The following is a 24259-nucleotide window of genomic DNA, read 5'->3' as shown; positions in this document are numbered from 1 at the left end:
TCTCAGTTTTAACTCCGGGCCTAGTGTCTATCCAGCTCTTGAGAGCACCAAACAAAACAAAACAAAACAAACTTAAAGGGATTTATGACTCTATTTTAACAGGTCTATGATGTCATTCAAAGTAGACAGACCTCTACTTTACAGGCCTTAGGAAGCAAAAAACAATAAAATTACTATTCTTTGTAACTATCAATAAAATTACAATTTTTTATGACTTAGAACGTCTTATCCTATTTCTAAGAGTTCTTTTAGATTTATGAACAGCGTGTGTGTGGAGAGTTTACACCGTGGGAATTGGCAAACATCACAGTTCAGGAGTTCTGGTATCCGGCTTACCAGTTCATCATGGAGTATAATGTCTACCATGTCAGGACAGAGCTGTGGGCTCACAGCAGACAGACGGACAGAGCTCCACAGCCCATCTCTACTTGGAAAGCTTTTGCTTGTGATGTTTCTTGTTTTATCCTTTGTTTGTTTGTTCTGTTTTTGAGACCCGTCTCATGTGGCCCAGGTTGACCTCACGCTCCATATGTAGCTGAGGCTGGCCTTGAACACCTGATTCTCCTGCCTCTTCCTCCTGAGTGCTGGGATTGCAGGTGTGAGTCACCAAGCTGAACTTGGACGAAGTGCTTTCCGCAGAGTCCTCAGATGGCAGAGATCCGCTGGCACCAGCTGTGCCATTGTGTGGCCAGTGTCTGCGACTCCCCAGTGAGGAATGCTGCTGAGCCCGCCTGCTTCACCACCTCCTCCACCCTGTGCCCACAATGGTTTGGTTCCTAGGACTTGAAAGAACACTCCCCCATTGTCTCTGAGGGTTTTCCCAAGCCACAGAGTCCCCTACAAATGTGATGTTTCGGCATCGGCAGGCAACGAGAGAGCCCCGCCAGCCGCTGCGGTGGGACACACCCAATTCCAGAAATATTGAAACAGGACAAACCCAGCCTCTCAAAGATGCCCAAACACAGCGTCTCCCCATTGAACACTGTGTTTATAAAACAGGGGTTACGGCCTTTGAGAAGCAGCACATTTCGAAGGCTGAACCTTACAAAGCAGCCAGGCTCCTCCTGGCTAAAGCCTTTCCTGGCCTCTCCTCCCTTCCACCAGCAGAGATGGACCCGTCGGCGCTGCCACTTCGGTTCGTAGCAAGAAGACAGGAGATTCAGACTCTCCCCACATCAGGCTGCTGCAGGCCGTGTGCTCTGCGCCTTGTCTTCTGGGGATCGTGCACAGGGTCCTTGGAATGCAACCTTGACACCCTTTGCAATGACCAGACCAGAGGTACCTTCACCACCTGGGAGCCCCTACAACTGGTTTAAATTCCAAACTGTGTCCCCCAAAGCTAAGGATGTCTCAAACAGGTCAAGAGCCAGGCAATGTTTGAAGCCAGGAACACAGGGAGGGCCACTTTCTGTGCTGGTGACAGCAGCTAGAAACCACGGATGTAACAAGGCCTCGAACAAGCTCCACGGAACCCATGTGAGAGTCTTCAGTTGTTTTCAGTATTTGAGTCAGGGTCTGTTAATTTTACCCAGGCAGGCCTTGAACTCATGATCCCCAACCTTCCTAGTGCTGTGGTTATAGGTGTGGGCTTTCATGCCCAGCTGTGACTGTTTTTAAATGACTCCTTGGGAGACCTCAGAATCATGTCTTCTGTGGCTTGGTTCAGACTGCCCTATCTTGAGTCCCCCTGCTGGGATGCAGGCCAGGTTCCCAGGTTGAATGGTATCCTGGCTTCATTTAAATGGCTGTGATAAGATATCCTGATTTAAAAGTAGCTTAGGGGAGAAGGAGTTTGTTTCAGCTTACATTTCCAGGTTCCAGTTCATCATTGTGGGGAAGTCAAGTCAGGAATGTTAAACAGCAGGACACATCTCACCTAGTCAAGAGCCGAGAGTAATGGATGCATGCACATTCACTTGCTTGCTGGTGCTCAGTCTGATTCTTTCATTCTTACACAGTTCAGGACCTCCTGACTAGAGAATGGTGCCACCCACAGTGGACTGGGTCTTCCTACATCAATCAATTTAATTAAGACAATTCCCCACAGATATGCCCACAACCCCCGAAGACAAGACAATGCAGACAATCCCTCATTGAAACTCTTTGCCCAGGTGATTTTAGGTTGCGTCAAATTGACAATTAAAGTTAACAGTCACAGAGTGGGAGAATGTCTGGGGGTGGGGTGGGTGGCGCACCTCTGCTCCAGAGAGAGCAGAAAGAGGGAGAATGGAGGAAAGGAGGGAAGTATACCCCGAGCCAGACTGTGTTGAAAGGGTGGGGAGATGGAGACTGGGGTGAGAGCAGAGGGCTGGTGCCCTCCATCCCCCAATTCTGGGACACATGTTCAAATCAGTCAGAAGATATGCACTTATATTCCAGCTCTGCCATGTCCCACCCTTCTCCCAACTACCAGTAGCCACTGCTTTCCCTGAGCCTCAGTTTCCCCAGCCGGAAAACCGAGACAATACAGGAGTGTTTGGCTGTAGGGCTCAGGGCAGTGTGTCACAGGACCCTGAGTTCCCCCTCAGTCTAGGATCAGACTTAGTGTTGTCTGCAAGTACATTTATGCACACATCAGCACTGGGGAATTTACCAGAAATGCAAATTCCCAGCCTGCACTGGCTGAGTCAGAAGTATCCCAGAGGTGGCTCATGTGTTAGCACACACTCTTGGAGATTCTAAGGAAGCCTGTGATCCGAGAGTGAATGGTTAGCTCACAGTTCTGTTGACAGTCCTGTGAGACAAGGACAGTCACCATGTGGAGAAAATGTGTCTCTCATCCTGCTGGACCCCAGCTTCAGACTGCAAGATAATTTGATTTTAGCTTTTGTTTTGTGTGTGTGTGTGTGGGGGGGGTCATGTATGTATATTGGTGCCCTCAGAGGCCAGAGGCATGGGATCTGGCAGTTGTGAGTCATCTGGCATGGGTGCTGGGAATCAAACTCAGCCTCAAGCACTCCTGTTCACTGAGTCATCTGTCCAAGCCTTTATTGTTGTTGTTGTTATTTGCAGGGGGCGGGGGGAGGGCAGGGTCTCATGTATCTTAACTATCTATGTAGACCAAGCTGGCTTCAAACTACTGATTCTCCCACCTCTACCTCTCAAGGACTAGGATTACAGGTATGCACCACCATGCTTACCTCAGGCACTGTTGGGGATCAAACCCAGGCTTCGTGCAGGCTAGGCAAACAGTCTACCAATGAAGCTGCCTCTCCAGCCTCTAATTAACCCATGCGTTAATTAGTGGCTGGAAATGTGGTTTAGTGTAGAGCACTGGCTGTCATGCCCGTGGTCCTGGGTTTGATACATGCATTAATCGGTAGCATTTATTTATTCAGTAAAAGGTCATGCAACCATCACCACTAACTGCAGAGTAATTTTGTTGCTCTCTGTGGAAATGCGAAGCTTTCAGAAACATTCCCCATTCAACTAGTTGTTGACCACCAGTAGTCTGCTCCCTGTGTTTGGAGTTGTCTGTTCTGGGCATGGCCACACTGGGATGGCACAATGTGTGTGGTCTTATCATTCACTAGAGTAACGCTTTTAAGGCTTATCTGTATTGTAACGTGTGTCGATACATGTTTGGATGATGACACATGCAAGCCAGTCTGTTTCATTCATTCCTTGTTACTCACTCCAGAGTCAAAAAACTTAGACCCACACAAAAACTTGCCGATGGATGATTACAGCAGCTTTTGTCATAATCGCCAAAACCCAGGAAGAAACCAAAATGTTCTTTAGTAGGTGAATGGATAGAAAAACTGTGGTATATCCAGAAAATGGAATACTATTCAGCACTAAAATGAAAGGAACTACCCAGCCATGAAAAGAAATAGGAAACCGCCTACCTCATAGCTCTCTTTCAGTGTGAAAACGAAGTTTTCTTAAAAAGCAAACAGCAGGGTGGGCGGCACGATGTTTCAACAGGTAAAGGCATCTGCTGCCAAGCCTGGTGACCTGAGTTTGATCCAAAGGATCTGCATGATAATGGAAAGAACCAATTCCTGCAGGTTGTCCTCCGACCTCTGCACACACAGAGAAATAAAACTATTATTTAAAAGGGGAATACCTTAATCCAGACTACTAGCCCAGGGAGGCTAAATAATACGAGGCATGCTAGGAAAGGGAAACTAATCTCCAAGATGAGTGGGGTCAGGGGCCGGGGGTTGGGGACAGGGAGCAGTGAAGTGGAGTGTCTGGCCCACAGAGAAGCGACATGTCATTGTGTGCTGTGCATACCCACAGACGTCCAGCCAAGAGCAAACTCCAAGGACAGCCAGGGAGGGAATGGAACTGCTCTGTCTTCCTGGGTTCCTCAGCAGGGACAGTTTCATGGCTCTGGTGGGGATGCTGCTAAGAGTCATGCTGTGTTTGTGTTGGGGGAAGGGCCGTGTGTGTGTGTGTGTGTGTGTGTGTGTGTGTGTGTGTGTGTGAAGCTAAAACTGTTCTTTAAAAATCATTGGATTAACATTTTTATTTTAAAAGAGTGGTTTAAAATGACTTTCAACAATCTATGTGTGTGCTCCAACTTCGCTCTTTCCTGTCAAAATTGTATTGGTTATTCTGGGCCATTTGCAATGCTGTGTAAACATTAGAATCAGTTTGCAACATCCACAGTAATATTCTAGCATTTTGACTGGGATTGCATTGAATCTATAGTTAGAAAAAAAAACTGATATCATTAAAAAACTAGTTGTTCTAGTTTTATGTGTGTTTGCCTGTATGAGTGTATGCACACCATTTGTGTGCAGTGCCTACAGAGGCCAGAAGAGGGTGTCAGATCCCCTGGACCTGAAGTTACAGGTAGTTGTAAGCCAAAGGTGAGTCCTCTGGAGTGCTCTGGACCACTGGGCCATCTCTCTGGGGTGCTCTGGACCACTGGGCCATCTCTCTGGGGTGCTCTGGACCACTGGGCCATCTCTCCAGCTCCCTCTTAACACAGGCAAGCAAACAAAACTGAAGTCATTTTTAAAGACATGATGTGCTGTATCTGAGGGGTGGCTCAGTGCATGTCTGTAGCATGCTTGTCCGATGTGTGCAGAGTCCTGGCTTTGGCTCCCAGCACTGCAGGGAACAGTACTGATGCAGACTCTGTCACTTGGACAACTCTAGCTCAGTGTGGCCTCACCTTGACCGAAGGCATCAGCCATGACCCTGTTTACAAGTCAGGACACTTTCTGAGGTTCCCACAACACAAATTTTGAGAGGCACAACACAGTGCAAAAGACAGTGCCAAATGCATAACCGGGTGGAAGGGTCAGCCGACACCCCTCATACACGCAGGCACACACGTCTATATACATACATGTACATGAAAACACACGTGTACACAAATGGGCACACACATATATACAACACATATAGGCATATTTGCATATAGGCACACATACATATGTGCATACACACATGCATGCATACTCATGCACCCCTCCCCACACATGCACACAGACACACACAACCAGAAGAACCTGGATTTTCATGTCACATGGTGTGTACCAAGGGGTTTGTCTGCAGCAGTATGAAACCCTACTCACCAGCCTTAGGTAGGGAATGAACCCTGAAGTATAACTGACACTCCAGAGCTGTGTCAATCAGGTTCTAGAACCTTCCTCCCTCCTGTGCAATTATGCTTGCTTGGGCATTGGTGCTTGTCCTAGAACTGTTAAGAAATGGTATCCACAGAGGATTCAAATGCCACCTGGTATGACGACTATGCACAAACTTATATTCCTAACAAAACAGGTCAAAAAGGGGACAGTGAGGCTGGAGAGATGGCTCAGTGGTTCACAGCATTTGCTGCCCATACATACACATGTAAATAAATAATAAAATAGATTTTTAAGTCAAAAATACTGAAAATTTAAAAAGTGAAATTGTGAAGCTGTGTGGTTACAGTTGGTCATGGTGGGCACTCACTCAGTTTTATTCCTGGTCACCTGAAAAAAGCCACCTGCCCTTTTCACTTCTTTATTCTTTATTCTTATTATTATTTTGATTGCTTGATCTTGGTTTCATGTAGCCCAGGCTGGCCTTAAACTTGCTACATAACTGAGGCTTCTGCTGGGATTATGGCATGCATCACCACACCTGACCTGGCTACTGTCTTTTGATGAAAGGGGTCAAAACCCCAGGTGGCTCAGCAGCATACCTAAAGTTACCCGAAGACCTTCAGAAACTTACCTTTCACAAATGCAGATGTACAAAGGGCGTCTCTTCATGTGTGGGGAATGTCTGGGCTTTTATGACATGTGCAAAACTTACAAAGTCAGTGCAGCGGTAACTCATTTCCCCAGAGGCACTGGGGCCAGGGGTCTCCAGCTGTTGTTGACTTTAGATGACATGATTGCAGTGGTGCCCACACTCCAGTACTTCAAGGCTATACAGGCTGTGAGAGATGGGCTCATTTTACATGGAGAAAAACAAAAAGCAAAAAACAACCAGAGCTCACCAGGCTCTGGAAAGCTTCCATGGTCTGGAAGCAAGGGGCCAATCAGAGCCACGGCTGGCTGCCGTTCTTCCGCTAATGAAATCCAACTTCTCAGGTCTCCAGCATTCCCAGGGCTGGGCTGGAAGGTGCTGCTGTTCAAGGTCACTTCTCCACTCCCAGGAGAACTCCAATGTACTAGGATCCCTTTTATTTTATTTATTTATTTTCAGGTTTTTTTGAGACAGGGTTTCACAGTGTAGTTCTGGTCCCTGTCCTGGATCTCGCTCTGTAGATCAGGCTGGCCTCAAACTCACAGAGATCCACCTGCCTCTGCCTCCCGAGTACTGGGATTAAAGGTGTGCATCACCACCACCTGGCTAAGATCCCTTTTCTCATGAGATGGACTTTGTTTTTGTTTGGGTTTTCTTTTGTTGCTGTTGTTTTTAAATTTTAGGCATAGGTGATTTGAGCCTATTTAAGGCTGGAAAAGGCAGTCATCTTGGCTGAGACTCACTGTGGGAAGAGGCCTGAACTCAAGGCCAGAGTGTTAGAGAGACTAGCTGGGGGTTACCAGGAATTCAGGGGTGTGAATTTACTTCCAACTTCATGCTTTGTGAAATAGAGGAAGATAGACAACTTGTTTTCTAAAGTAGAGAAGGGACTATAAATAGCCTTTTTGCATCTTTATCTATCTTTCTTTCATTATCTATCTATCTATCTATCTATCTATCTATCTATCTATCTATCTATCTATCTATCTACCTATCTATCCATCCATCCATCATCTCTGTGTGTCATCTGTTTCTATCATTTATCTTATCTCCTCTTTCTTTCTTTCTTTCTTTCTTTCTTTCTTTCTTTCTCTCTCTCTCTCTCTCTCTCTCTCTCTCTCTCTCTCTCTCTCTCTGTCTGTCTATCTGTCTGTCTATCTCTTTATCTTCTCTTTTCTTTACTTTTCTTTTTGGAGACAGGGTCTCGTGTAGCCCAGGCTGGTCTCAAACTTACTATGTAGCTGAGACTGACCTTGAACTCCTGAGCCTCCCGCTTCTGCCTCCCAGGTGCTGAAATTACAAGCCTAAGTACCCTTGCTTGGTTTGTGCAGGGTTGGGGTTGGTTTGTGCAGGGGTGGGGATGGAAACCAGGCCCCAAGCATGCTGGGTAAGTGCTCCTCTGTGGAGCCTCATCCCCAGACTCAAGCTGTTCCCGCTTCTGCTTCTAAGAAAGGATGTTTTCTCATCTCTACTTCTTCTTTCTCCTCTGATGATGGTTTTTATAGCAAAATTATGTCATGGAAGGCACAGGAGAACGACACGGTCTTGTTTCCCCTCAGAGCTAGTTGCTAACCCCTTAAGGGACTTCCTTCTGACTTTGAGGCCTCACTATATGGGAAACTGGAACTCACTCTGTAGACCAGACTGGCTGTAAACCCACAGAGATCTACCTGCCTCTGCCTTCTGAGTGCTGAGTGTGCGAGCCGCTGTGCCGGGCTCTTTATCTAGTTTTAAAACAACATTGATAGTTCTAGGACAGTCAGGATTGTTGCACAGAGAAACTCTGTCTTGAAAAGCCAAAAAAAAAAAAAAAAGATAAACAATGCACAGTGTAAATAACTAGAAAGATTTATTTCTAAAAGTATTAATATATTTAATAAAAGACAAAGGTCTGAAAATGAGAAAACGCAAAATATTCATAATAGCCACTTTTGGAGGGATTGAAATTACCAGTACATTTTCTTGTATTCCTTTTAGGAATCTGTATTGCTCTATTTTTTCCTTCCATGATTAAGGATTATTCAATGCCACTTTAAAAAGCATTATTTAGCCAGGAGTGGTTCACACCAGTGATTTCAGAATTTGGGAGGTGGAGGGAAGAGGATCAGGAGTTCAAAGTCAACCTGGGCTACATGAGACCTTACCTCTTGAAGAAAAAGTATTTAAGATGTAATACATAAACATGGGGACCTGAGACTTGTCTCTCATACCCTCCACATCCTCAGACTCCAGCAGACAGTGGATGGATGGATCAGACTGAGCTACACAGGACCTTGGTGGTGGTCAGAGGCCTGTGATGGAGGAGACTTAAACAGGGATGGGGAAGTCCCCAAAGAGCTAACTGAGAAGGGACAATGACTACGCCATTAAACCCCATTCACCCTGGCTGGGCGGTGGTGGCGCACACCTTTGATCCAAGCACTCTGGAGGCAGAGGCACGTGGATCTCTGTGAGTTTGAGGCCAAGCTGGTCTACGAAGCAAGTTCCAGGACAGCCAGGACTACACAATGCTAGCTTGTCCAAACTAGACAATGGTTGGGGCATGGAGTCCTTCTTGTGACATCAGTACTAGAGGTATCGATGACATTGTTTAGCTCTTCCTGCTCTGATGCTCACAGCTTCCCCTTCCTGTGCTCACACACCACTGTGAGACCAGCAAGCAAGTTTCTCTCTGTGGCTCTCACTTTATTTCTCACACCCCTCAGCTTGGCTCCTCTGTGCCCCATGACCAAGGCCAGATCTCCTTCTCCACTCTCCTCTCCAGCTACCCCAAGCCGATCCCCACACCTTTACATTCAAAACTCCATGGATGGAGAAGGCTGTCTGTCTGCCCTATGATCTACTCATCTTTCCATCTTGTTTGAGGGGGAGAGACGCCTCCTCCAAGGAGGCTTTGTGCTTGTTCCAATCTGCTGTCCCCTCCTCCCCTCCTGCACCCCAGTCTGTCCTGAGAGGAGCGTTTCTGTGACTTTGCTCCTCTGCAGACGGGACTTGGGAAGTGACTGTGTAATCTGTGGCCAAAGCCTTGAAGATACTGTCCCCAGGAGCAGAGCAGGGTTATGTGGCCAATGGCAGCCACCCATCAGAGTACCAAGGAGTCTTGGACATTTGCAGCATTGGGGCACAGCAGGGAAGTGGCATTGACACCAGGGCCACCCACCCCTTTGCATTCTGGCGGGCTCAGGCAGGCACTCTGTGGTCCATATAAATATATAAAACAAACAGCCCACTCTTAGTCGCAAACTAAAAATAGGAAGCTTGGAATCCGGCTTCCCAGACTTCCCTGGCCAGGACCACACAGGTGTAGCAGCGGATATTGGGGGGACATAGCCCTCACTCTGCACAGCCCCCATGGGGAGGAGTCAGGGGAGGTCTGGATTCCTGCCAGAGAGGGTTGTTCTTACACTCGGCTCCTCTGACAGCTCATTTCATTTATGACCCTGAGATGAACGGAGCCACTGAAGTGCTCCGAGCCGGGGTGTGGGGTACAGTGGAGAACTGCCCCTTTCCGGGTCCATGCTGGGGGTCTGGCTGCTTGTGGGAATGCAGTCTGGGGCAGGGAGGGGTGCTAGTTGAGAAGAGAGGCAGATGTGGGTCTGTGTCAGGTCATGTCACACAGCCTCAGCTCCCCCAGACCTGTTTTCCCTGGACAGGATGTACACTTCTCAGGACAAGAGTCAAAGCCATCCCAGGCCTGATGTTACAGGCTTGGGTCCTTTCTGGGAACTGCCTCTTAGGCTGCCACTAAGCCAGTCACAGATCATCAAGTCAGTGGATCCCTTGGCTCTCATCTGTCAGATGAGGACCTCAGGGTTTCCAGGCTGGCAGCTGACTGACCCTCACCTGGGCTGGCCATGTCAGACCCTTTGATTCTGGAAAGTGCATAAGCCTGACTGGGGCTTCGGAGTAGAGCGTTCCTACCCAAAAGTCAGCTCTTCCCGGCAGGTCTTCTAGTGGGAGCTCAGGGCCTGTGACTGTGACGCGGGACCAGGAGGGTGTCTCTGAAGGGCAGAGGCAGGAAGCTGCTACTGTAAACTGCCACTGCTGGTGGGTAAACCTGGGCAGGGCAAGAGCAACTATCCAGAGGCTGGGGAGTTCTTCCTAATATCAGCCCACATTCCTCTCCGAAGCAGGGGGCTGCGGGGAGTGGTGGAGATTTGGTGGGGTGGGGTAAGTGTTGCTCCACTCCTACCGCCACCCACAGGCTGCAGAGGTAACTGCATGGTTTCCTCCCTCAGGCTCTGCCTCCAGCTGGCCCAGGACTCCTTGGTCTGTTTCCTTTGGACACGTGGGGTGCAGGGGACCGGAGTTAAAGTCGGGGGTTTTGTTCTTCAGGTGTAGAGGCTACCTTCAGGTCCACCCTCAGATAAACCAAATAAAAGACTGTGGGCTGTGAGGACACTGCTTCTAACTCAGGAAGAGGTCCTGCTGGGTGACCCACTCAGGGTGTACCTGGGGACAGGTCCTGTGGGCAGAGGTACTGCTGGGTAGGAAAGGGTCCAGAGTCCAGGGTAGGAAAACAGGAACTTCCTGTTGGGGATTGATCTTCGGCAAGCTAATACTGCAAGAGGGCAGGATCTTGGAACTTGGACCAGCTCTCTGTAGCTACCCCAATGGAGCTGGATGGAGGACTTCCCAGCACTGAGGTATCTCCCACACAGCCAGCTCAACCTTGTCCTATAATCCCCCCCATCTCCTGCCCAAGAGAAGGCGGTTCCACCCACCTTCACAACTCCAGAAGCCTGACACAGGTCCTTCAAGGCATCTGTTATATTATTGTAACAAATACAATTTTCATTTTACAGTTAAATAGTACCCAAGATGGGCAGTTGACTGTACAAGCAAGTTGTGCATAAAAACCAAACACACCAAGCAGCCTATAGTGCAAAGCAGGCCCTCCCTCCCCCTCAACTCTGAGCCGGCTGCAGGAAGACCTGCTCACAGCAGGTAGGATACTTGAGGGTAACAATGTCACAAAGGATCAGTATCCACCCACCCCTCACAGTGACATTGTATCAACCCCCTCAGCTTCCTTGTGCTTTCTTTCTAGCCAGTGCTTTCAAGTAGCACTTTAAAGTAGCCTTGCAAATAAGGAACCATTTTTACCAGCCCAGGCTGCCTGAACTCACTGTAGGACCAACAACAGACTCAGCTGTCACTGATAATCAAGATCAAGGATGGGAAAGAGTAATGGGGTGTCTGTGTGTCTGTCTGTCTCTCTCTCTCTGTGTGTGTGTGTGTGTGTGTGTGTGTGTGTGTGTGTGTGTGTGAGAGAGAGAGAGAGAGAGAGAGAGAGAGAGAGAGAGATTTCCCATCTCCACCTGCGTTTAGCTATCAGGAAGGGTAGTCATCTGGGGTGGCTTGCACAGTGCTAGGCACTAGGACCCTGAAGGTGTCTTCCTTGGTAGTCTGGGCCAGTTTATACCATGGACCAGTAGTGAGGCAGGTAGAAGGGCAATGGGCTATAGCTGCTTCCTGAGAAGAGGTGAAGAGACCCCTCTGGGTGCAGGAGCTGGAAGGCTAACTCAGCTACTTCCAAGAGATAGAAAATGGTTTTTTTTCCCCCAACAAGGGTGAGACAAAAGAAATTGTAACAGAAGGTGTCTGCACAGGGTTGTCAGGCCCCCTGACCTGCCGGAGTGTATATGTATGTGGTTACAGGTGTGGGCAATGGGGAAGGCCAAGCACTACCACAGAGACCATCTCTAAGGAGCCTCCTAGAGGAGAGTTCCAAGGCCACAGAGGATGTGGCTCACTCAGTTTGAAAACCCACCTATGGGCCCAGCTCTGGTCAGAGCTTTTTAACCTATCCCACTGACAATCTCCCACAGTCCCCATGACCCAAGCCTCCCTTCCCACCTTACAGATCTTAGGGGGGCATCTAACCTCTGCTTGGACACTGCTCCGTCATTGCACACCTCCTCGCCAGAGCCTCCACAAGGCCTCCTGAAGCCCCTGGTCCCCTTCTGGGAGGAATATGAGGTCTGAGGGTGGCAGGAGTCTGCTGATATCACACTAGAGAGGCGGGCCTTTCACATACACAGAACTTCACCTGTCACAGACCTTGTTTTTAAATGCTTGATGAAGTCACTTTTTTCTTTTGCTTCAAAGGTTGTTTGCTTCTAGGTACAAACACTAGGGAGTCGGGCTGTGGGGTAGGAGACGAGGCCTGGGGAGGCAAGGCTGGACCTAGTGAGCCTAGTGAGCAGGGATGCTGACCATTCCATTGCTTCCCACCCTAACACTTTCTGCTGGGACCTCTCTGCCCTGAGAACCGAGTTGACCCTTAAGGCTGGAATGTGCTTGGAGATGTTGAGGCCTTCCTCCCTTTAGGGACCTGCCACCAAGGATGAGTCTGCTCTGGGGCCTGGTGTCTTCAGGTAAGCTAGAACTGGTCAAGGACCACCTGCCTGGAATAACCGGGAAGTCAAGTTTGGGACTGGTGTGGGTGTGTCCTGGGTCCTCCCTCTCTACAGTGAAATCATCTCAGGGGTAGGGGTTTCCAGTTGGCTTGAGGGGTACCGATGCAGAGAGAAGGTGGGTCCCCAGGGTGAGAGAGAGAAGTTTGGACATTTCTGAGCCTGAGCTTCTCTTGCCAGCAAAGGCCTCCTTCCTCATGGGCAGGGGTAGCCTCTGGCTCAGAACATAATCTTAGGCATGGCTAGAGACAACAGGTGGGTCTGGGCTGGGGCAGTGTCCTGGGGGAAGTCCCCACATCCTCTGTTCAAACTTGTTGCTGGACAGAGCTCTGGGAGCCATCAACAGCTCTGGCCCCTGGGACTAGGCCAAAGTATGTTTCTTGCTGTAGCCTGGAGCTGGAGGGCCGGTCGGGGTGGCCCGCTGAGTCCCCGGGGTGCTCAGTAGGGCCTCCACACGGCCTCGTCCATACGGCCCGGCGTGCTCAGGGCTGTGGGTGAGTTGCTGTGGCTGCCGTCCGCCTCCACGCCATCAGCCTGGCCCAGGCTGGGGTTCATGAGGTTGCCCGCGGACACGGAGGCGCCGCTGGGGCAGGAGGTCAGCATGCGGGTGGGCGAGCGCTCACCACCGCCCGCAGCCGCCATGGAGAACTGGTAGGAGCCGGAGGAGGCGCCGTAGAAGAGGTGGTAGGGCGCGGGGTTGGCCTGGAAGGGCCCGCTCTGGCTCTGCGGGGCCCCGGGGTAGGGCGGCGGGAGGTAGGTGTGGTGGAAGCGGCTGCTGGCCGGCATGCCCGCCACGCTCAGGCTGCCCAGGCTGGTGCCCGACGGCGTGGCGCTGTAGGGGAAGGCGGCAGGCATGGCACCCGGGTAGTGCATCCTGGGGTCCGGGAAGCGGCTCTCCGTGAGGCTTTGCAGCGTAGGGAAGGAGCGGTCAAACTGGCGGGGGTCCGAGAAGGGGTTCAGGTCTGAGGAGCCTGGGGACAGCAAGAGGGGGGTCAGGTGCGCAGGCCAGGACCACCAGGGGACCTCTGCCACCGTGGGGTGACCTTCCTGGGGACCCCTACCTCTGCCTGGGCTGTGCTATGCCGGGCTGTGCTCTGGGAACTCTTGCTGCAGATTAGGTTGGGAATGGAGCTCTGGGCCAAAGCAGAGGGGACAGCCCTCCTTCCTCCTGTGTGTCCTTCCCAGCCTGCTAGGACAGGCTCTAGACAGGGCTCCCCACAAGCTCACTCTGAAGAGCAGGCAAGATCAAGGGTGTGAATAGGGTCTTCAGGGGCCCAGTGAGACTGGGAGCTGGACCTTCCTCTGAAGAGGAAGAAACTGAGGCAGAGATAGAAAGGCTGATCTCCCTCACGCACAGAAAGTGCTGGAGTGCTCCAGAAGGCCTCTGTTCTCCATTGGGGTCACTCTGTGCGCGTGCCTGCGTGTGTGTGTGTGTGTGTGTGTGTGTGTGTGTGTGTGTGTATGATAAACAGCTCCTGTCTGTAAACTGCCCAGTCAAGGGGGTCAGGGCATCAGATGAAGGTCAGGACAGCTCTCAGCAGGACAGTGACACAGACATGTCACCTCTGATCTCGGGGGGCAGCAGTGGGCTAAGAGAGGCTGGGCAGCAGCACACAGGCATCCCCATGCCCTCTGGATGGGCACACGTGTAGGTAGACTGGTGTCCTGGCTGGGAGGGGTCTCTGCTGGTCCTCACCCCCACTTCCTGAGCCTGTGTCTTCTAAGGCTGCCCCGCAGGCTGGAGCTACCTGGTGGTCACACAGTTACACTATTGCATGAAACCCTCACGGCCTCTGTTGCATGGTGAACCACTTGCTGGAGACACTTGGAGGTCCAGACCCCAGCCTGGCTAGTGTGCAGTCACAACCCACACAGCAACACCAGGGGTCTGGATTTCTCAGTGAGCTCCAAGATGGGGTGTGGCAACCTGTATACCTACTTTTATAATCACAGGCCCCCAATCCCAGCATTCACATGGGCTTTGGGAACAAACCTAACCCCATTGGCGGGAAAACGGGATCCAGCCAGGGAGAGGCATGAGGGTCACAGAGCACACTGTCCTGAGTCCCAACACTGGCCTGGTAGGCACTGCCTCTTTGTGGAGACAGCAGGACTTTCCACGGGACCTCTGGAGCCAGTCAATCTTCCTGGCTTTGACTCTCACTCCCTGTGTGCCCTTTGTCAATCACCTAACCTCTGGGGCATCAATTTCCTGAGGACCTGGATCAAATTTGTTGACACACTTAAAACGCTGAGAACTGAGCCACATCCAGCAGCCTGTGGTGCTCTGTCTTGTTATGGCCACCGTTACACCTCTTGCTCTGGGTACCCAGATAAGATGGGTTTGGGACCCCGATAAGATGAAAGCCTGACCTGGAGCCCTCCTCATACCCTGCCAGCAGTGGGCATGGGACAGTCCCAAGTGGTGGCCCAGAGGCTTGGCCTGCCAAGCCTCAGCCTGCTGTCTGCTCTATCATGAATAAAAGACCAGGGGAGGCCCTATGGGTTGGTGTCCACTCTGAGTGGGCCCTCTGGCCATGACCAGTTGTGCCAGGGGATGGGGAGTTCAGGCCTCCTGCTTCCTGGGCTCTGTCTGCCCAAGGTGTCAGGTGACCTCAGGTAGCTGGTACTCCTTGGGTCTCTGGGATGTGTACATCAGCATCTCTGGTCCTGGCTATGGATGACCACAGAGGGCTGCCCCTGGCTCCAGGTGTGGAGAATAGACAAGGGTGAGGCAGCTGGAGCTTTCTGAAATAAAAGTGGGGATGCCCTGGCTGGTCTGGGAGGTCGAGGTGCCTGATGCCCATCTACACCCAGGAGTCCTGCAGAGAGGATGTTCAGTACCAGCAAGATGAGAGGACACTGCACACTGATGCCCGCTATCAGGGGACCCTGTTCTCAAAGCAGACCAAACAAGACTTGTAGGGGACAGTGGGACTGTGGCCCTGCAGTGGAGGGACTGGGATGCATGGAGCTGCCACTGTCCCCTCCTCCCTCTCTCCTCCATCGCTCCAGCTTCCCCTCCGGAGTGGTGGGGAAGTACCTGCCCTAGGTACCCCCTCAGACCCTCAGCCTCCGCCTCACAGCCCTGGAAATCTGAGCTGCTGGACCACTGTCAAGCAGCCAATCCAGCAGCGAGAGGAAATGTTTATTTTCTCCAAATTGCCCCAGCTGCTGCGTGCAGCTGAATGAGCCCTTTGAGTTGTGAGAAGCCCCCATTGTGGGCGTCTGCAGCAAGCACCCCCACCCAGCCTTGGCATCTCCTGCAGTGACCAAAGCCAGGGGTCAAAGCTATTAACAGGCACCAAGGAACATGGCGAGGCATCCTGGGGGACCTGGTCCCACCAGGACGGAGGACCAGAGAGTATGGTTCTTCATATCTGAGCCCGCCAAAGTGCTTTTCACTTGAGAAAACCGAGGCTCAGAGAAGTTAGGCAACTTGCCTAAGATCACACAGCCAATGCGAAGCAGGGCTAGAACTGGTCAGGTTGACCTGATAACAAAGTACATGAAACCCTCTCCTGAACACCAAAGGGCCCACTGGAGTTAACGTGGGGGGGAAGAGTCCTATATCAGAATGTAGTAAGAGAAGTACTGGCCGTCCATGCCACATTGGCCATCCATGCTGCGCTGGCCAGGTGAGGTCCAGGGCTGTGGGGAGGCTGAGTCTGGCTCCTGGGAGTATCTAGTCCTAAGACTACACCCTCTCACTGTAGCAGGGAAACCATGTGCTCTTCTCCCATGGGAACTGATGGACAGGAAGCACTGTCCAGCCCTGTTGGACTCTGGGGTGTCCCTGGCTAGACTCCACCCATCCCCTTTAGGTCAGGCTCTGTAGGTACTGGCTTGTGGGGTTGGGGCAAGACAAGGCTGGGCATGAGGTAGATGCAGGACACTTACTGAGGCCAGAACTAAACCTCAAGGGCCCAGGGCTCAAAAGCCGAATCGCAAACCCACAAACCCATGGGCTCAGGCAAACTGGGGGGTAGGGCCTTTCCTTACCTTAGGCCAGTTTCCTGACACACTGAGGGCTGATGCCATGCCCTGACACTGTATCATGCCTAGAACACATAGTTGATACCCCAGCAATGCATCCACATGGAAACCAGTGTGGGGAAGGGCAGAAGGTTGGGCAGAGAGGGGCCAGCATGCAGCCCCCTCTGGCCCTAATGTTCAGTCCCTCTCAGACCCTCAGAAGTCCTCACCTAAGGACAGGCCCCGGGAGACATTGGACTCAGTCACCAGAAGGCTATGTGGCCTAAGGGTGGCATCAACCCTCTTCATCTTCAATTCGCTCACCTGCCACACTGACCCAAGACAGCACAGGTGAGCTGAAGGGACAGGTACCACACAGGGCAGCAGCTAGCCCTCTGGCCTCTGTGGCTCGGCATCTGCCCCTCCTGCCTGACCTGAGACAGCTGCATTTAGCCTCCTGTCCCTGACCCCTAGCAGAAGTACAATGCCTGCCGTGGGGCTGCCCAAGCACCTGTCACTCCCTGTGACCCCAGGGAGACCTGTTTGCAGCCCAGCTGCCTCATCCAGGCAGTGGGGACAAAGTCCGACCCTACTGCTCTCTATTCAGGTGACACTGGGGGAGGGGCTGAGCTAGGCGGTGCTGGCACCTCATGTCACAGTTGCAGGTGTGAAGAGCACCCAGCCCCAGAACTAAATCTAGGACAGCCAGGGCTACACACACACACACACACACACACACACACACACACACACACACCCTGTCTCAGAAGAAAAAAAAAAGGAGATGTCCCCATGGTATTTCCCCTCACCAGGAGAAGGCTGAGGCAGTAGGAGTGTGTGCCAAGTCGGGGCATGGAGGCCATGGCTCTATGCATACCACGGGATTACCTTCATGTCCCTAGGGAATAGTGAGCTTCTGAGGGAGGGATGGTCACATCTGCTCATGCTCATCCCAGGGCCAGGCATGAGTGGACCTGGTAGTCTAGACTGCAGGCTGCTCCAGCTGTCCACTAAGAAACAGTGGGGGAGCCATCTTCCCGGAGGAGTTAGCTTGGGGTGAGTGGACCACATCTTGGCTCCTTATCCGCACCCCTGCCTGATCCCCACAGGTCTCTGCTCTTCCATACCTTGGATTGGGGTCTGGGCTTGGCTGCTGAAGTGGCTTGTGGAGCTGAGCGAGCCACGGGAGCTGGGGGTGCTTGGTGTTACACGCATGCGCAGGTCTCCGAAGCGGTCGGGGAAGGCCTTGGTCTGGTCTTCTATCTTCTGTCGGTGCCCTGTGGAGCACGGGGAGCCCGTCAGCCACTGCAATGCCTTCCTTGCCCTGCTGGGAAGTTCTTCCTGGAGTCTAATTTGGGCCTCTGTGGAACTCTCTAATTTTCTGAGCAAAACAGAGGTCATGGCTATGTGCCACCTCAGGCTGCCTGATCTCTCCTCAGCACGGTCAATTCTTATATCACACCTGGACCTCTGACTGAGGCAGCATGCTGTGATGTGAAACTCTGAACTACCTAAACCTCCTCAACACGGTCTGACGGAAAAGAACACCAAGGCAATAGGCTCAGAAGAATGGCTAGGGCAGGCAGACTGCCAAGGAGTCAGGAGGAGCCTCCAGGGGCGATACTACCTTCACCCCACAGCATGCAGATCCCCACACTCCATGTACCCCCATGAGGGCATGAGGTTATGGAAGGGAGTGCTGGCCTCCTAGCCCTGACCAACCTAGCCACCCTCAAACCCATTTCCCCTCAGGGCCTCAGAAAGGAGGGCAGAGGCACGGTCATTGAGGGTATACATACAGGTTTCTGGTCCCTGCCCAGACACAGGACCAAGGGACCATGTACCTGGTGGAGCATCACATTTTGGAGACTGCCAGTCCTCTCTACCACCCTCCACACAGCCACAGCCCACACAGGAGCTCCAGGCTGGCTGTGCACCTGCTGGTGGCTGAGGGACACCTGGGGGTGACACTAAGTGCCACATATATTCTTTCATCACTCATCCTTCATTTCTTAAACAACACACTGAGTTCCTAAAACAAAAATAGGTGAACTCTGGCCACCGAGGCCCCTTGTCACCATGAGCCTGTCCTCACCAACTCTCAAGTTTCTCTTTCCATCCTCTTTTGGGGTTCCTGTGCACGGAAAAACAGAGGAGGAAGAATCCATTCATGGAACTTTCTAGAATGGCCTCAGCCTGGGTGTATTATTCTATCACTTTCTCTTGGTGTGACATTCCTGGGAGCTCATTTTCCTCACCTGTGAAGTGGGGACAGTGACCAGCCTCTCTGAAATGCCCTCCCTGCTGCCGTGGAGAGCTCATGAGTGACAAGAACAGCCACGTCACGGGATGTCCCTTGACCGAGCCTGTCAGATCCCCTGGCAGTGCAGTTGCCTCCTGCTCCTTTCCTTGACAGAAGTGATTCTGAGTGTCTCCTTCTGGCCCCGTAAAGCTCACCTCTCCCGTCAAGCATCTCTGCCTGCTGCACGACCACTAGTTCATTCTGCCTCCCAGGCTCTGTCCAAATGGGGACTACGGCTCAGAGAGGCTTGTCTGAGGTCAAGGTGGCGGAGTTTCCTAAACCTGAGCATGCTAGGAAACTGTCAGAAGAGTGTTTAGCATGAGAAGTTTGTCTGGAGTGACAGGGACTTTTCTAGATTGACAGAACTGGTAAGTGCTACACTAAGGTGTTTCACTGTCCTGCCTGAGACTGGACAGTGACTCCAGGCTTGAAAAGCATGACCACTGACCACTGCTGGGACGAGGGACCTGAAGAAACTGTGGACAGAACCTGATTCATAAAGGTGCCGGTCCTCGTGGATCTCAGAGCTCCTGCACATGCCTGCCACAGGTCCAGCTGGACTTGGGAGAGTCTCAGAAACTGAGCAGGGGGTCCCAGGTCACCACTAGAAAGGGAAAACTGCTGTCCTTTCCCATAAGGCCCCAACCACAACCAGTGGTATGCACAGCAGCAGATGTTACCACCCCAAGGCTCTGGGAAATGAAGGGGAAAGTGTGGCCTGGGGTGCCTTGAACTGGCGCTGCAGACTCTAAGGCCTGAGGCATGGGCAAGTCCCTGATGAGACAGACAGGTGCTGGGGACTGGCTAGAAGGCTTGTGCCTCACTGAGGATGGCTGGCTGGTATCATGGTGCCCTGAGGTGGTTTCTGGCTCAGTAGAAGTGCCAAAGCCCAGCTCTGAGGCTCCTGGATGTGTGTGGATGAGCTGGGGACAACCGATTCCCAGCCTTTTCAACAGGCAGGAAGCCCACCGGATAGATGGGAGGTGACGGGTTGACCAGATGACAGCTTGGGTGCAAGGAAATGGGTGGGTTCAGTCAACCACAAGCTCCGTGGCAGCCAATGGGGCCACACAGATGCTGGTGCAAAACCTCAGGCCTGCCGCTGTCGTCACTGACAAGCAAAGTCCCCTGGTTCTGAGTCACAGTGCACTGTGTGTTTACAGCTGCTCCTGTGGCCAGCGGAAGGACAGTGGGGCTTGGGGACAGTCTGGGTTCAAGGATGGACCCTAACAGGTGCAGCCTGGGTCTCCCTGGTCATACTTCCCTCCACCTTGAGCTACAGGGTCGGTCCCTACCACAATGACCACGGGGGGGGGGGGGGGGGAGAGGTAGATGACACAGCAGGACACTGGAGCCAGGATGGTGACCAGGAAGACAGCCCAGATCCCTAACTCCAGGCCCAGTGCCCCTTCTGGACGGTTTCCTTTTGGAGCTCCCACTGGTCAGTGGAGACACTGAGACTTCACAGCCAGCTGGGACCCAGTGGCTTGCCCAGGACAAGCTCCCTGGAAGAGAGGACGGCACAGGACTGCTTCATGTGGCTGTGCGATACTGGAGCCCCTGCCAGGGAGAGGCAGAGGGGAGCCTGCTGACCCCACGTGGCCAGGGCGCCAGAAAGTCTCAGAGCCACGAGGCTGAGGCCCTCATGCTGGGAGCAAACTGAACGGAAGTGCCTGGCCTGTGCCCGGGGAGGAGGGCTACAGAAAAAGCCTTTTATTCCTTTTCCCACAATGAGAGCATGGAGCTGTCTGGTTGCCTCAGCCACTTGGGGTCTTGCCCTTCTGTGCTGGGTGCCTCAGTCTCCCCTCCACCCCCACAGCCTGCTCACCTAGGTTCCCCGCCCTTGGAGAGTAACTGGCTTAAAAATCGTAAAAGGTTAGCACTGGCCATGCTGGCCTCCAGCCCTCAGTGGAAAGAGAACAGGCAATTCCTGGACAGCTCTGGCCTCCTGCTGCTACTGGCCTGGCCTCTCTCCTACCCTCTGTCCTGTTAGTGTAGGATAGCCTCTGCCAGAAAGGCTCCCTGTCCTTTGGGCCCAACCTAAGAGCCCCGTGAACAGCCAGCCCTGTAGGCAGTCAAGAGCAGAAGAAAGCAGAGCCTGTTGGGTACAGGGAGCTTTCTCCACAGCAGGCTCAGAAGGCACCCCAGCCGCTGGCCCTCGCAGCCTCATGAGGGAGAATGGACGTGCCCCCACTGTACAGGTGGGAAACAGCAAGGCTGGGCAGAGCCACTGGCAGGCTGACAGCTCATAGGAGAGAAATGGTCACCTCCTCTCCACAGAGCTCATCTCAGGAAGGGGCCTGGCTGTGAAAGTCAAGGTGTGACATGGTGTTAGGGCCCAACCCAGGGTGCACTCTGTGGGGAGGAACATGGGCAGGGGATATAGGCTGTTGCTGAGCTCAAACACTATGACCAAAAGCAACTTGGGAAGGAGAGGGTTTACGTCATCTTACGGCTCTCAAGCCCCGCTCCATCACTGAGGAACAAGCCAGTCAGCAGCACCCCTCCACACCCTCTGCATCAGCTCCTGCCTCCGGGTTCTTCCTCGAATTCCTGCCCTGACTTCCCTCAGTGATGGAGTGTGACCTGAGGGCTGTAGAATGAAACAGACCCTTTCCTTCTCAAGCTGCTTGCGATTGTGATGTTTTTATCTCAGCAATAGAAACCCTAACTAGGTCTCAGGGGCTCAGTGGAGCCCAGGAGGGTTCTGCCTTGCTTTGAAACTCAGGCTTGAGTCCCAGTCACACAACTATAGCAGCCCAGGTTGCTTTCCTCCGGGCCTCAGTTTCCACACCTGTAAAGTGGTTGTCATCCGACCCTGGGGTAGGTAGATGGGCTTGGTAAAGGTAGAGTCCTCATGGGAAGAAGGGTGTCTGGGGAAGGGCCCCTGACTTGTAGGGTCTTGCTTGCTCTGCCTGCCAGCTCCTGCTGGGGGTCCTTGGTCACACTGAGTGCCCAGGACCCTGTCTGTGGAAGGGCAGACCTCAGCTAACTTACTCCCAGGCCAGCAGTCCCAGGACCATTGCAGGCAGCCATCATTCAGTGGTGGCTCTGGCTGACTCTCACCCGGCCTCCATTGTTTCTTCTGTGAAATGGGGACAAAAGCTTAGAGCCTCCCCTACACCCTTAGGGTGAAGTCAGGTTTGAGAAGTACACAGCCCACAGGCTCTGACCTTCAGGGGAGGTGTCGGCCCTGCTTTGACCTGCCTCCCACTCCTGGGTCAACAGCTCCCATGCAACAGAGCTAAGCCATTAGCCGACCTCACAGTGGGTGATACAGGTCAAAGCCCCTGAACTGGGAGACTCCCCAGGGACACACTATGAAGTCCAACTGGGATTTCCCTACTATCCCCAATCAGGATAACATGGGTTCCTTCACCTGCTAGATTCTTGGTGCATTTGCCAGGGTTAACCCCTGCCTCCGGCAGGCGGGGCAGGAGCCGGGATTCCTATGCCTGGCGGACCACACATACAACTTCAAGGCCACAACCCTCTGTGAAGCACCCCTGCCCCCACCCTCACAGATGGAAAGGAGAAGGCAGCAGGCCAAGGTCACAAGGTGATACTAAAACCTGGAATGAGCTGCCTAGCCCACAGAGTTCATCTGACAGAGGAGAGCTGGGCTCTGCTTGGCAAGAGGCCAGCTCCATGTCTGGCCTCAATGAGGCAGGAGGTGGGATGCAGAGAGAGGCAAAGTCAGGCAGGACCCTGGGAACAAGGTGAGCCCCAGCCACAAGGCCCTGGGCTGGTTCAGAGCTTCCCAGCAGCCGGCCTGCAGCCTGCTACTCGGCAACCCACACACAGCAGCCACTGTGCGCCTGCCTGCTGCCTAGCTTGCTCTGCGGCCTGTGGGGAGATTTACACCGGACTCGGATCAGCCGCTCGGATGGCAGGCGGGTGCCGGGCCTGGGGTGGTCTGCTGTGAATTGGCCCCCTGTGAGCAGATGAAAACCAGTGGTGGCTGGGCCGGGAAGCCGGCTGGCTGGCGGAGGGCCAGTGGCAGGGAGGTAGCTCCCGCCCAGGGCTGCAACTGGGCTTCCAGGCCTGGGCCTGATTAGGGGAGCTGGGAGGTCTGAGGTTAACCCTTTCTCTTCTGCTGGGTCGGTTCTCCTGGAACTGCCAGGCCTTAGCGGGGTGCTCCCAGGCTCTGGGGGTACTGAATGACCAGGTGTGGCTTTCTCTCTAGATCGTGTCTCTCAACTTCCCCACACCTGGAGTCCAGGATGACACCACACTTCAGTTTTCTCCAAGGCCTGCATGTATGTGGCACTGGGTCATTTTTCCTGCCCATACCAAATCCCAAGAGGACCACTGCTTGGTCCACTTCCTTCAGGACTGAACTTCACCAAGAAGCCTCCCCCAGCCCCTTCCTGCCCCACCCCTGCCAACTGCCCACCCTCTGCCCACTCCAGCTTCCTCCCAGCTTTGCTGAAGTGAACGCATTATTTTCTTAGCTCACTCCTGACCTATTTAAGGAGAAACAACTAAATGGTCGTGTGGGCATCCTCAGGGCCAGGAGCGAGAGGTTGACAAACGAAAGAAAAGAACCCTGGCATTAGCCGGGCAGCGGTGGCGCACGCCTGTAATCCCAGCACTCGGGAGGCAGGGCCAGGAGGATCTCTGTGAGTTCTAGGCCAGCCTGGTCTACAGAGTGAGTTCCAGGACAGGCACCAAAGCTACACAGAGAAACTCTGTCTCGAAAAAACAACAAAACAAAACAAAACAAAAACCCTGGCGTGGTGGAGCATGCAGACCAGTGTAGAGGCATAACTCTGGCATGGGAGCAGCTGTGCAAAGGCCCTGAGGCAGGAGAGTACCTGGCAGAGGCCAGCAGCTGCAGTGGGGTGAGTTGGGAAAGAGGGTGCAAGAGAGGAAGGAGGGGTCCCCACCAGATTTGGCATGGCCATGGTCACTGCAAAGCCTGTTTCCCCACACTTCTCCGGAGTGTGAGGCCCAGGAGGGTGGGGACCAGCAAGGTGGGGTTCAGGGTGGTGGCCTCTGCACATGGAACAGTGCTGGAGGTATGGCAGGTGCCTGGGAAACTATTTGTGGGAATTGCTTTGTGTGCATTTAGGGGAAGAGAAGCTTCCAGACCATGCCCTCAGCTTCCAGAAGGGTGAGGAAGCCGGGTCCCACACTGTAGGTACCAGCACCTGCTGAGCCTGGCGGATGGGGCTAGTTGTTCCCAAACTGTGGTCACTGCCAGCGTGGTCAGGTCCTGCACCACCTCCCATCCCCACGCTGAATCCAGCTCAGCAACCTGCATTTGAACCAGTCCCCAATGACTGGGAGGGATGCATCAGAAACCGAGGCCACACAGGCAGGAAGCCACTGAGCCAGCCTCAGCCCCAGCTGGCCACCCGGC

The 24259-nt window shown here is 52.9% G+C and overlaps 1 protein-coding gene across 1 annotated transcript in view; it reads right to left on the bottom strand.

Moving 5' to 3' along the window:
• Positions 1–13055: 13055 nt before the first annotated feature.
• Runx3 (RUNX family transcription factor 3) overlaps positions 13056–24259 on the bottom strand; it is a 60100-nt gene continuing 48896 nt past the window's right edge. The window contains exons 5-6 of the mRNA XM_036179848.1: positions 17720–17869; positions 13056–13588 (exon numbers count right to left, since the gene is read on the bottom strand). Of these exons, the coding sequence (XP_036035741.1) occupies positions 13056–13588; positions 17720–17869 (683 nt within the window). The remainder of the gene's footprint in view (positions 13589–17719; positions 17870–24259) is intronic.

This window comes from Onychomys torridus, chromosome 2 (genome assembly GCF_903995425.1).
Source record: "Onychomys torridus chromosome 2, mOncTor1.1, whole genome shotgun sequence".
NCBI lineage: Eukaryota > Metazoa > Chordata > Mammalia > Rodentia > Cricetidae > Onychomys > Onychomys torridus.
Note: the sequence above shows the minus strand (reverse complement) of the source record. Positions and strands in the feature narration are given on the sequence as shown.